Raw genomic sequence first — 14,457 nt, 5'->3', positions numbered from 1 at the left:
ACATCATAATATGTACACACACAATCATTTCATTTATTAAAAAAAAGGTAAATAAAGAAACACTTAGTAATTTTTAGCTTGTAAAAAGTGTAAGGAAAATTAAAAAAATGCGTACTCGAATGATTGAATTCTTTTAATGTCATAAAATTGATATATACTAAGTTTGTAATAGATACGCATGCGCATATGTGAATACTACTTCGAAATTGTGCTTGTGAGTTAGAAGAACTGCAACAAAAATGTAAGTAGTAATTACTGAAGAAAATTATACAGATAAAGATATATAAAAATATTAATCTAGTTTAACCTTGTATATGTTGCATACTAAAGTTTAAAATATAATAAATAGAAAAAATATATAAGTTCAAATCTACGATGAAGAGATATCTATTGTTAAAACAAATTTTAAATGACATCATAATATTGATTTCTAATGTTTTTAATAGCATAGTTTTCTTATTCAAGCAATCTATATTTTTCTACCTACATCCATCTTCCCCTGGCTTCGTTATCTCCATTTACTCGAAAGTAGATTATACAGGTTATCAATTTCCAATAAACTGAAAATCACTCTACTCGAGGTCAAGTTCGACTAATTCCGATTTTTCCTTAATAAAATTCATGAAAATAAGATATACTCCACATCGAAATAGATATCAAACTTCATTATAACATAAGAAGTGTTATGTCTACTATTGATTACACATATCTTCTTGTTCTATTTTATACCATTCTTCTCCGTAGGTAAAAAAGTTGTGGATTGCCAAATTAACTCATTAAGGACCAGGAAACAGTTTATCATAATGTTATAAATACGTTAATTGCTTTACAGTTTATAAAACTATAAAGTTTAAAGAAAAGATACCAAAAGAAAGAAAGATATTAAACAAAAGTTGAATTTTATAACCACAGTGTTAAAATACAGAATTTGAAAATGTAAAATGTTAAAAAAAATTGCAATTAAATGTTACTTTAACGCAACGTCGACTCTTTATGAGTTAACATATTCACACTAGATAGATAACGTTCATAGGCGAAAAGAAAAAAGATGCCAGAACATCGAGAAAATATCTTGATAATAATCGAATGCCAGAGGGTGTATATTACATTCCAGTCATGGCGCGTGCTTTTCCTTCCAGCTGCAATCAAGAAATTCCGCGGCTCTTATTGCGAGAACAATTTTCGCGAAAGGCTTTATTTGATGCGAATAAATAGCTTAGGTCACGTGACACTAGTGTCGAAATTGATTTTCAATATGACTTATTTTTTAGGGCACTGCTGCGTTTCGCTATCTTTCCTTTCTATTATTGAATTATCTAGCTGCAAAATTAACTACCGAAATTTCCGGAATATGAAAAGATAATTAGAAAATTTATTTATTTTTACGTTACATTGTTTTATTCTTAGCCTATAACGATATAATAATATTTATACATCTCCCTGACATTATTTTTTGTATAGTTTCAGGTATATGGATATTATAAGCTATATGATTTTTCAGATATATAATTTTATAAGCTATGAACTAAGTATTTTTTATAAATTCTACCAGTGACAAATGTAAAATAATTGAACATAATAATTCTTAATAATTTTATTGGACACAATTTCTTACAATTTTATTTATTTATACAATAATTTCCTTTAATTTCATTATAGTTATCGAATATAAATGTTACTAGAAAATACTGTCTTCCTACATAATACTTGTATAAATGCTCCCTGCACTTTTTCTTAGAACCAGCAATAGTGTCTGTTGAAGCAACAGCAAGTCATTGTGCAGTAGTCATTAGATCAATGAATGCCTTAAATCCTTTCTTGGCTAACGATCCGGTTGCTTTCATGAATTCACAAACATACCTGTCGGCGCATCAAATAACCCGATCTTGCCGAGGACCTTAACTTCTGGATAGCCTGTGCCAACGTAAACTGCAATTTGCAACGTAAAATGCATTGTCCGTAAAGTAAAGTAAAAGCTGTAAATTTTCCATATTTAACAAATCTTATTTTTCCATTTCATTTCATTTCATTTTAATTCGTTAGTTAGATCGTTTCTTCATCAGAAATGTCTTACTATATTAAATATATTATATATTTTATATAGCGGAAAGCATTGACTGAAAAATATGTAATAAATTTTACGAACTAAAGGAGGTTAAGTTAAGAAAGGTTACCTCATACGCCGGTAGTAACTATACATCTTATTGAATGTGTCAGACGTGTAAAATTAGGAAGAACTCCTTGTTGAGAAATACTGTTGTATACGCAGATAATCTATTTTCAGAAATGTAGAATATATTCAGGATTATCTCAGTTTCCGTCAACCACTGATGGCAATCTTGTGGAAGAATAGTACCGAATTGTGAAATATTGGTTCGAATATTATAGATAATTCGTATAAAATTTCTACGAAGGATTACCAAAATATCTTTATTCCTATATTTTTCTTCTAATTTCCATTAATTCCCGTTTCTTAGATCGTTTAAAATTGACAAAAATGGTATTTTCAGATTTTTCAAAGAGCGATGCGAACAAGTCAACGAGATTGGGTTGAATTGTAATTGAAAATTTTTATCGCTTCAACTAGTTAAAGGCGTTCACAATCTTATATTACGTAATTGTTTTATTGAAATGATAGCGATAGTTTTCATAAACGCCTCCAGAGCACTTAGTACAATTTCTGACTCATTGAAAATTGCGTATCTTATCTTATTATTGTATTTCAAAAAATGCCGTGTTTTCTAGAAGTTTACGATGGAACTTTTGAACGTAGATATACTACTTAAATAGAGACAAGAAGAAGGAAAAGAACCATTTGAGCAACTAATATCGAAAAATAAAGCCATAGTAAAATTTGTTTAATTATACAGTAGCAGATAAAGCGATAATTATAAGTAAACTTACAACAGTGATGAAAGTTCAAACGTGGGAGTATAAAATTCCTCAAGTGGAAGGTCGAATATGGTCACTGAATGATGAAAAGTTGACGAGTGTTTGCGCGTACAATGATGGATAGATCAAATGTCTCGAATATTCCTTCGTATCTCAAAAGCATTATTATTTTTAGTACTTTTAGTATTTATCTGCATGATTCACGTAACATGATATATGAAATTTTTGACTCACGATATTATTAAGAAAATTTATTAAATTCCTTGTCGAAATAACAAGCATAAAATAATTCACACGAAAAGAGAAAAAAATGACAAACTATGGGAAGCTTGAAAATAATAACAATTGCGATACAAGAATCTTACGTCACCGGAAAATGTCGATCTTACACGGAACTCATTATAAGAGAAACTGTTGTTCGCAAGTGCTGCATACATATAATCTTTATTATTGAACAACGGGGCTTATTGTTACAATGTTAGAACGTTTCGTTCTGGACTCCGTTTCTATGACAGCAAATACGTTGCAAAGGATTAGTATCATTTCTTGTGTAATCCAGTTAAACAGAGTGCATCTATGCCTTTATTCGGTCAGTCACAGTTGCGAGATGACTAAAATTTTCAATTACATCCAATTAAAACTCATTAAGTTTCAACAGTGATGACTGTCTTGCTAAAGAGCTGTGTATTAGTCAACTGCTATATAGTTCTCGGTACAGTATAGATACGAATTATTTCATAAGTATTTATAATTATATCGACTTTTAAGCATTTTATTTTGAGATGTTTAAATAAAAACAATTTCATTTATTTTTTAGAGATTATTGGACACTTTATCAATTTTGGAACTACTACTTGAAAGGGAATATATATATATTACAATCACAAAGTATTTGAAAAACTTACATAAACTTACAAAACTGATGTCCTGATAAAGTATTGGTAAATTTTCATGCTGTATAAACTAAATAGCTTGCAAACATATTTTTATTATACGTAGAACTTCTCATCGTTGATGTAATATACTATATTCTCAGAACTCTCTCAAAGACATAACTCTATTTATTTTGTATGTATACATTAGCATTTTATACATCTTATCTTTCAAATCGCAAAAACATTGATAACTTGATAAAATCGGTAGGACTGCAATATATTCATGTATTATTCCAAAGTAGTTCCAAAGTATATAATTAAAAGCAATATAATTAATTATGTAATATTTGATTTTAGCATTCACATATTTTAATACAATTAAATAAAAATATAAATATAAAATATAAAAAGTTTGTTAATACAGATATCTAGAATCTAAATGTATCTAAAATCTTATATAATTTTAAAATATCTTAAATTTTACACCAATCATTTTGCTTAGGAATGACGCAAATTTACGGAAACTTGAAAATGATAAAGCGAATTGATAACGGGGCGTATCAATGCAAGTGCAGGGTGCCACGACAACGTGATCCAGCAATGGCAACGACATAGCAAAGGCCGTCGACGCCGGTTGGCTTGTGGAAGGTAGAAAGGGAATATGCAACTTATAGTACTCGAAATTCTGGTCGACGGGTTGCCGCGTCAGTCGAGAAGCAGCGTATGCTCGCGCTTGGACTTCAGTGTCGGAGCAACTGGTCCACGTCGTAAAGTCGCGGCAAAAAAACACGCCAAAGGAATGTAATCTCCGTACGAATGACTGATTTTCTACCCGTGTTCGACGCGCTTCAATTCAGAATCTATTCTATTACTCTTGGTAAGTGATTGAACGAAGAATTCATACGAGGAAAAAAAAAGACATGCACGAGAGCGTGTATGGCTCAGGCGCGCACACTGAATAGAAATATTCCGAGACGGTCGATTGATAGATCGTTTGCGATTCATAGAAGTGTTCCTGTTTCTCAATATTATTATATTTTCTCATGTGAAATTTTTCTATAAAGAATATTGATTTTTATACTTGTTCCCTTTTTGGAACTTTTAAGTTTTAATTTTCTGGAGTGAAATACACAGCTGCCGCGACGGTAGTCTGTTCACGTGGTTGCATGTAACTTGTTTGCCGCGCTCTCATGTCGTGTGGAATCGCCTATGAGATTCGTACATTGCAAGTTCTTTGAAGTGAAAATCAGAGTTTATTTCTCGTTTAGCAAAGGAGTGTGTATAATTTATTTTCTTAGATTTTTGGATTTTATTTTTGTATTCATATTATTTGGAACAGATTTATTAGCTCTGCTTTTTAGTGAAAGTGTAAATCGTTTATTAGCATAATGTACGGTATCTCTTAAAAATTAAATATGAATTTAAATATAAAAATTTACCAATTTATCTACAAATATTTGTCAGAGTTCTTATCTTGCATGCTATATTGCTTCCTGTTTGAGGCTTTAGAATGAGAGGTACAGCTGTTTCCATAAATTTGTTCGTGTCATGGTAACTTATATGTATATCGTGGTTTTATTGCAAATTCTTTAAATAAGAGTAAATTAGTACGTTCTATTCGTGTGAAATATAGTAACTTCAAATTGGTGTAAACATCATTTACTTTATTATTTATACTTGTATTCATACATAATTTATACATACTTATATTATTCATATTCATTGACTCTAAAATGAATTTAAAAGAAGTAATGTAGAATAATGAATGTAGTAATAATGTAGAATAATATAATATGTTATATTATTCTTCATGTAGTATATGTTTATTCAGGTCGCTCGATAATTGCAAGTTAGAATCCCACGTCAAAGTGTGCAACGATGACTCAGATTAATAATTGGCGAATGATAAGGAGGTCGAAGAAATCGTGACTCTATACAATACATTGATTTGATTCGAATTGGCAGTGTATCTATTTCATGCGCTGTATTTCCGGCTAAATTTACTTAATTCAATATATAGATTTGCAATAATATTCAGAACCTTACACCTTTGTCACAAAGTTAGAAACTAAATATTTTTCTAAATTCCTATACAAATTTTACCACCATTCTTTACATTAATTATTCTTTGTAATTAGCCAGAAGATCTGACAAGAATATTTAATACATAGTTATATTCATTCTTTATTTAATACAAATGTAATTCTACCACAACGTTTACGGACCACATATTTTTTTTCCATCTTGAAGAACGTCATTACTTCACATAATTATGATTATGAGATACAAAGACGCCATTCACACGTGGAAACATGAATTGTAATGATTTATAACATCGTGTACCAGAGTGACTAAATTTAAATATATAAGCGCGTGGGTATTTGTACTTGCCAATCGCTAATTAAAATCGTTAAGTTTGACGTACCACGTTTATCCATTTTAAATATTTTCGATCGACAGGAAAGATTGTAAATTATTATAGATTATGCATTCACTTGAAATTAAGCGTATGTGGAGTATGCTAATAGATTTTTCCGATTGGCACACCCAATTCTATGGAAAAACTTTATTTGCCCTTCAATTATGATACAAGATTTATGATTGGAAAATAACTATTATAGAGATAGGAGGATGTATAGGTAGTATAAAAAAAAGCTTATTGTGCTTTTCGAATCGTCACAGGACTGCTTTATTATATTTTTATTAAAGTTTCCATTGATATTTTAGCATATTGATAATTCTAATTTACATCAGGATTAGTAGATGTTCAAATTTTCTATATAATATATATCAAAATGTCCTTTGATGCAAAAGTACGCTAGTAATTATTATGTATTTGGTTTATTTTAATCTTTTAGTGAAGTATACTATTTTTAGTAAGGATCTCGTCGTAAAGAGTCGTTAAAGAAAATGTGATTGTTATTATCTTTTATCATTTTTTTATCTGGAATAAACATGAGTAATTTCTTGCAATTTAATATCATATTATATAGAAATATTGTTATGCGTTCTTGGACACGTCTCAGAATTGAAAAAATAAATATAAGAGAACAATTTTTGGTATAAGACGATTTTTGTTTCGAGCGAATATGATAACCATCGCCGTCTTTTTATCGTTAATAGCAGTTGTTAAATTGAATATAAGAAAATATAAAGATATTGCAGAAAGATTATTCTGATCATATGTATCTCTTTGATAATACAGTCAAAAATAATTTTTATTAAAGAAGGTCCCAAATATTTCGTTTCTATAATACAGTAGATGTAATTCTTTAAATAACAAAGTAATTTAAAACGATTTTCCTTCCGAATTTTTATTATATTTACTTCAAACATAATATCTTTTTTCCGTTTCCATAGTCACATTTTGTAAAAGAAAATGTTCTTTTAGCAGTTGCATTGCAAGCAAGAAATCTCTCGAAGTTAGTGTTCATCCAATTTATAAGCTTCTACAGAGTCTTGAATGATGATAAATTTATTTACATTTTGCTATAAGAATACGTCAATTGTAAAGATAATACGTCGCAGAAAACAATTCAACATATAGTTATCGGATGCAAGTGAACTCTGACAGCAACGAGAAAATTCATATTGGCTCAGTTCCCGAGATTCATCTATAAACGATGATACTATCATTAACGAATAGAACATTAATAATTACAGAAAAAAGTCAATAAAATTTATAATGAATTAAGAAAAGAAGCTATTTTTTAGAAGAAGAAGATCGTAACTCCGTTTGAAGAATAGTTTTAGAGTTTTGCAATTGAATTATAATAATCCTCTTCATCGTACTTGCCAATATTTTTGCAGTGTTATTAAATGTTAGTACGAATTTATTTTTATACAATATGCATGTATATCTTTCATTAAAAGTTAATATTTAAAAGGAACAGTGTGTGTAATGCATAACTATTGTATCTAAATCTTCAAATTTGCTATCTTCAAATTTAAATGAAAACAAATTTTTACTCTATATATGCAATGTGTTGTTTGTTGTGCTCTTTCTTGTGATCATTAATAGGATATAGAAGCTTCTAACAACATTTATCTAAAATGTTTTCGTGTTACTTCAATTTATACTTATCGTTTTAATTATATATTATGACATAGATATTTGTCTAAGTCTAACGCTATGCTATATGCTATGCTTAATGGCAAATTTATCCGTTAACCTTTACAGATAAGTGTTTTACAATTACGTAACAAGTTACTATCTATAAGCATAGTTGGCCGAATGAACGATAATTAAAGGAACTAAACACATCTAATTGCAAATATCAACGCAAAATCCTTGAAATGCTGTGAACGAACCTAGACCTTAACCTTCATCGGCAATTTCCAAGTTTCTAAGATCATTCGCTAGTCTTTTATGGCCTGGAGAGATATCTGTATAAAAACAGCGCTGTCAATACCAAATTGTATTATATTTTGCCATAAAAGTATTCATAATACAACATGATAATATAATAATTATCAATCAATAAAATAACCTTGATCTTCATTTTTTTTTTTTTTTAGAAAGTCATATCAGTGTTTTTGTTAGCGTTGAGGGGAAAATCAGAAGCTAATAGAAAACTGCGTAATATTATCCTCTTTTAAATTTACAAAAATGCCAGTACTATATCCTCAATATATATATGTAGTATTGAGGAAAAGCCCTGGAGCAAATCGTGATGTACTACAGGTAAAAAACAATAAAAGTGTTGACAGGCCAGGGAAAGATGGGCCATATACCCGTGGCCTTTTACGACACGGGATAATTAAAAAAGCTATGCTTGACCATGGATCATCCACATCTGCATGCTAGGAGTACCAAAACCGTGGTATAAAAGGTAGCCGTTAGTTGCGACTAGAGTTGTACTAAGAGTTGTAGCCAGAGTTGTGAATCATTAATTTAAGTTGTCTTAGTTCAGTCACATTACTGCATTAAGTTCACATTAAATAACCATTATTTCCTGTTTAAATTATAATAAATAATTTTGTAGAGATCACTAACCAGAGAGTGTGTATTCCTACATATAGTTGATAGATTCTTGTGAAAATTTTAAGAATGCTTAAGAATTGAAAATGAACCGGTAACCGACAAAAAAAAATCGTTCAATATTTATAATCCATCATCATGCTCTGAAAAAAATGCGTCGATTTATAGGGAATCCACGGTACCAATAGTAAACGTATATTTTGTAGGTTTATCAATTTGTTCATGCATATTACAAGTGCCAAATGTTATACTCAAAGAGAATTCGACTATAGCCTCATTCCTGTTTTATGCGATCCGTGTTGTAAGCGACAAATGAACGATAGACCATGGGATAATTTATAGAAGACAAAATCTGGCAATTGTTTTGTAATAATGTCCAAATAAACAAAGTATAACAGAGTAACTGAACTAGAATCTTCAAATAACTGCTATTCAAACGCGTATTCTATGATAAAATTATGGACTTTCTTTTTATGTTACAAGACAGGAAAATTTTAAATATAGATATAGATTTAGAGAACTTACGATGACTATCATGAAAAACAAGATGCTGTATAAAATAGTTAAAGTCTCTCATCAAGCTTTTAATAATATAGTGACTTTTAATGATATAGAGGAATATATATATAGATAATTCCAATGGAAATTAATATTTTGACTGAATTGGAAATTGTTTAACTGTTTCAGTACTCACGAGACAAGCGCGTATTGGCAGCTATTGAAACGCCTGAGGAGGCCGAAGACCAGCTTCTGTAATCGATGGGTTGAGAACGCGAAATTCGTGCTTTTCTGCTTTCTTCTCTTCTCGTAACCAAGGTGTATAGCTTACCGATGAGCCATGCTGAAGGTAGTAGGAGCCTCCTGGCTGCAGACACGCATCTCCACTTACATCCTAATCGCCGTAGCTTTACTAGGAGTCGGGGCCATAATACTCGGTGAATTCGGACAGTAAGTTCATTAATTCACTATATCACTTTAATAGGAATCAGTACTAAATAGGAATAATCATGACATGGCTGATATTTATAAATATTCTTAAATTAGACTGTCCTGACGAAAAGTAATTATAAGAAAAATACAATTGTTACAAAAATATATGGAATGTAAATATAAAAAAGTACGAAAGGTATGAAAAGTATTCCAAATATGATTTATATTTAGATGAAAAGCGCAAAAATAATAATCTAATATTTAAAAGCATTATAGCATTCATTAACTGAAATAGTACCAAATCGATAACATTCACCTAACGTTAGAGCATATACATATTAAAAATTAATGCACAATACAACTATGTGTATCTTATTTAAATCACTATTGGCCATAAATCAAATATCGATCTATATCAAGTTATTTCACATACAATTTCAATATACATACATATAACGGGTGTCGTGATCTTTCATCAAGAAACAAGTGTTCTTACTTGAAAGATCAACGTTCCTGCGATAACTCCGACCGCATTCGACACATGTGAAACGCGTGCAGCAATGTGAGTGAAGCGATCGAAAGCATCAGCATTTCAATGGTAACAAGCTGGATGGGACCGGTCGCGACATAGGATCGAGTAACGCAACGTCTGGCTTCTCGAATTCGCGCTTGTCGCTATCACAGCACGGCTGGTGCGTGCACACGTTGCGCTTCCGACGTACCACAAAGCTTTTACGTACTTGTCACGCGGTTTATCTTGCTTGCCGCGTGCACAAACGGCAAACAATAATTTCGCCGAACAGATAATAAAAACTACTTTATTTATTGTCATAAGTTTGTCATTGTCATATTTGCACCGGCCATTATCATTTGCACGTGATCTACATAAATTCTTGAAATATGTCTTATTCTTAGTTTTTTTAATTAAATATCTTTTTGTTATTTTGTAATATTTTTGTACTATTATTTTTGTTATTTAATTAATAAATTATTGTCCTTTGATCTGTATTATACGACGTCGCTGTTATCTAATTGCTGTTATCTATTGTTTTAGTTGAGTAAAATTTTTGGAAAATGTTTATGATATATTTGTATAGATGGCATCTGAATTTTCGAGTACTGTAACTTTAATTTTAATTCAATTCAAGCAGATTTTCATGTTATTATATAACTTGACAGGTAATCTGAAAGAAATTAATTGTTTCAAAAAGTGTAGGTACAAACTAGTAGGGAAAAATATTTCGTATTCCAATCGAGATGTTTTTAAGTCTGTGTGTGTGTGTGTGCGCGCGCGCGCGCGTGTGTGTGTAAAGAATTACTAAAAACTGGTTTTAATGAGTTTCATGAGTTGCCTACGTTTCTAAAGTTCGATATAAATGAATAATGTAGCATATATTACACATGTGATTGCAATCAGGATTTGCAATTAGAAGTAGGTTCTGTATGTGAAGGATATTGATATGTATAATGTATACTTCGCATATTTCACATAGAGACATAATAAACTTTTAATTCTCTTCTAATCAGATCATTAATTATTAACAATAATTTTTAATCGTAGAAATTGAAACTAAAATTTATTTTATTGTCAATTATGTGGGCATTCCAGATTATTTGTCTAATATATTCATTTCATATGTGCACAGATACACCAGTTAAACTTTTCTAATTACCTATCTATCGTACGTTAACAGTGTCGAACAAGATGGAATCTATTCAGCCACCGTATTATGGAACCGTAAAGGAGGATATCGTATTGAGTTTTGGGGCCAAGGCAATGATCTAACTGCTATACCATTGCATGCAGCTCGAGCCTATTATAAAACTGAAATTTTCGAGCATGGGTAAGTCAATGTCATACATAAAGTTAATATAAAAAATATATGTATAAAGCTAATATTACAAATATAATATAATATTTGTATGTTAAATATATATATATATATATATATATCTATAATCAAGATTCAAATATAAGATTCATGATATAAAATGATATAATTTTTACAGATGGTCCTATATTGAAATAGAAACATCATCAAAATACCCAGATACTGTACAAGCTTATGCCGCCGGACTGTTGGAAGGTAGTCTAACTTGGCAATTAATTCATCATCATTGGTTCAACACTATAAAGCCAAAATGCGAAACAAAACCCGTTGAGTGCCGAAAGCTAATGCGATATCTTCGAGACAACACTGCCGTCATTCGTGAACGTGCTGAATTGACGGAGTCTACTGATCCTTTTTGGCATATGGTACACAATTACCCTATTGTCTTAATAATAAATCATATTTTTAGTAGTTTTAAAAGACGATAAAATAAACTATAACTAAAAAAATACTAAATATTAAAAAATATGTTAATAAAATAAAATAAAATTGTTTTTTGTTTAGGTACGATTATTTTATGCTCAATTAGATGGTTTGGAAGCTGGTTGGAAATTTGCTGTACGTCGGAGTCGTGTGTCGGTATCATTGGAATCTGACGATTTCCTTTGGCTCGCCTTGACTTCCGATTTATCTGGTTTCCAACAAGTATTCAATATTTCCAATTCCGTAGTAAGTTCTATGATCCACTTCAAATTTCTTGCAAGAGACAATTCGGAACCTCTAGTTGCAATCAATCAACATACATCAGCACCGTAAGTGAATCATTATATATTTCTTATATTAATCAATTTGTTTAAGAATTTCAAATATAAACTGACATAAGCTTTGTATTTTCATGCTGCAAGAATAATTATAATAAACGTGGGTGTAATTATTTAAACTATATAAAACTACAAACTATGTAAATATATTTAAATGTGTACTTTATTAGATGATAGAAATTAATACGAATAAACTACAAATCTTTATTTCTTATTTTATAGATACACTCAAATGTTAAGACTCTTAAAAAAATACACATTTGGCTATCATGTGCTACCTACGACAAAAACTGATGCATTAATTCCGGGTCGATCAATTGTATTGTCGTCCTATCCTGGTGCATTATCGTCCCGCGATGAATTCTATTTAATAAATGGAGAAAATCATGAAATGATTATTACTGGAACATCTTTATTAGCAACGAATCAGAATGAGTGGAGTCTTTTGTATCCAAAAGATCATGTATGAATTTATTGTTAAATTTACATAGGATGCGCCTGAATATCATGTGCAAGCAGGTATGGGACGATTCTTTGTGACAGAATGAAAAGAAAATTAAACAAAATAGAATAAAACTTTTTCGTCCAAGACTTAGTTTTCGAGAAAATGGAGTTTGAAAATTTATAAAATGTATTTGAACATAGTTAATTCTGGACTGGATAGGAATAAATAATCGACATGAGGTTATTCCACACGTGAAAATAAGAAAATAAGAATAAAATTTTTTCATAAAACGGTTTGTTTCCTAGAATAATAAATTTGAAAATGTATCTACGCATGTAAAGAATAAATATTGAGCAAATTCTTAACTAAACATTCTTGAAATCTAACGTCTTTAGTATGAAGCCTTAAACGGGAAAATAATATTTCACATCTTTTACTCATTTTAGCATGTAGAATAGCCTCGTGCCGATTATTAACTCCTGTCAATCTGAAATTAGCTATATTGAAGTATACTTAATAAATTTTCAAACTTGATTTTCTCGAAAACTAAGTCTCGAACGAAAAAATTTTATTGTATATTTTCGCCTTAGTTTTTCATAATGAATCACCTTATGCCAATTCGTACATGATATACAGGTGCGCCATATATATAGTTTATTTTATGTACAAAAAGTTATTAAGTAATAATAATAATGTTATAGGTAATGCTAACTGTAAGATTAATGGCAGCAAATCGACTAGCAACGAACAGTCAATCTTGGTTTGATACTATATCTCATCAGAATGGTGGAGCTTCTGCATTGCAATGGATCAGTTTTGAGCCACGTTCTATGACTGTATTATTAGTGGAACAACTACCACGCATCACCGTTGCTATGAATTACACCGAGAAGTTTAAAAAAATCGGCTTCATATCGTATATTGGTATATCGAATTTTCAAAACATCAACGACATCGTACGGCCTGCCAAGAAGGATGTAGATCTTTTGAAAACCCGTTTAATGCGTTTACAAGAGAATATCACTACGTTCGAGCAATTTCGAAACTTCATGCGTGGATGCAGCCAGGAAGGTTGCACTTCCGAGGAACAAAATTCAAAAACAAGTCAGTTGCGGGAATTGACGTATCGTGGAGATTTGGAGGATATACCTGTACCGTATGGTATTATAGATACGAAGATTTTAGCAATTTGTGCGGATGGTCTCAAAAGCTTTGAAGCTACTTCCGGACCATCTACATCGCAATCGCGAACACCATTCCAATGGTCGAAAAGCTTCCCCAATATTTCGCATGTAGGTCACCCGGACTCTTTTGAATTTAAAGGCGTTACCCCAAGATGGGTTTGGGCCTAATTAATTTTATTAAAATTTTGCTTAAAACTAACACTTTTTTAAAAACATTTTCAAGTATTTTTAAGAGAATGGAGACGATTTCCCGTCAATTCCTCGCAGTTTGATTTTTATTCTTCTTAGGCAAAATTTTTAATTATAGTATTTAAATATTTTATAGCTGGCTCATATGTTAGCCGCCTATGGTTAAATTTTAGGAAATAAAATAAAAACATAAGAATTTATAGTGTTTCCAAATTTATTTCTATCACCTTAAATCTTTATTTTAACATTAAAAACCATTAAATTCGCGAGTATATTACATTTATTATATTCTGATGATTTTGATCTAC

At 30.5% G+C, this 14,457-nt stretch overlaps 1 protein-coding gene and 1 long non-coding RNA gene across 2 annotated transcripts; one reads left to right on the top strand and one right to left on the bottom strand.

The window, feature by feature from the left end:
- Positions 1–1,734: 1,734 nt before the first annotated feature.
- Positions 1,735–2,360, bottom strand: LOC117209245. Its single transcript, XR_004487883.1, has 2 exons — positions 2,175–2,360; positions 1,735–1,929 (listed from the first exon to the last, which is right to left on the bottom strand). It is a non-coding gene; the product is annotated as an uncharacterized LOC117209245 (long non-coding RNA).
- A 2,060-nt stretch (positions 2,361–4,420) lies between these two features.
- LOC117209244 (putative phospholipase B-like lamina ancestor) lies at positions 4,421–14,345 on the top strand. The gene is made up of 7 exons (XM_033451009.1): positions 4,421–4,644; positions 9,436–9,696; positions 11,373–11,522; positions 11,689–11,935; positions 12,075–12,322; positions 12,554–12,794; positions 13,478–14,345. The coding sequence occupies exons 2-7, from the start codon at positions 9,587–9,589 to the stop codon at positions 14,126–14,128; spliced, it is 1,647 nt and encodes a 548-aa protein (XP_033306900.1). The 5' UTR covers positions 4,421–4,644; positions 9,436–9,586; the 3' UTR covers positions 14,129–14,345.
- Positions 14,346–14,457: the final 112 nt, after the last annotated feature.

Source organism: Bombus bifarius, unplaced genomic scaffold (genome assembly GCF_011952205.1).
Source record: "Bombus bifarius isolate JDL3187 unplaced genomic scaffold, Bbif_JDL3187 scf7180000008166, whole genome shotgun sequence".
Lineage (NCBI taxonomy): Eukaryota > Metazoa > Arthropoda > Insecta > Hymenoptera > Apidae > Bombus > Bombus bifarius.
This window is presented reverse-complemented; position numbering and strand designations above follow the sequence as displayed.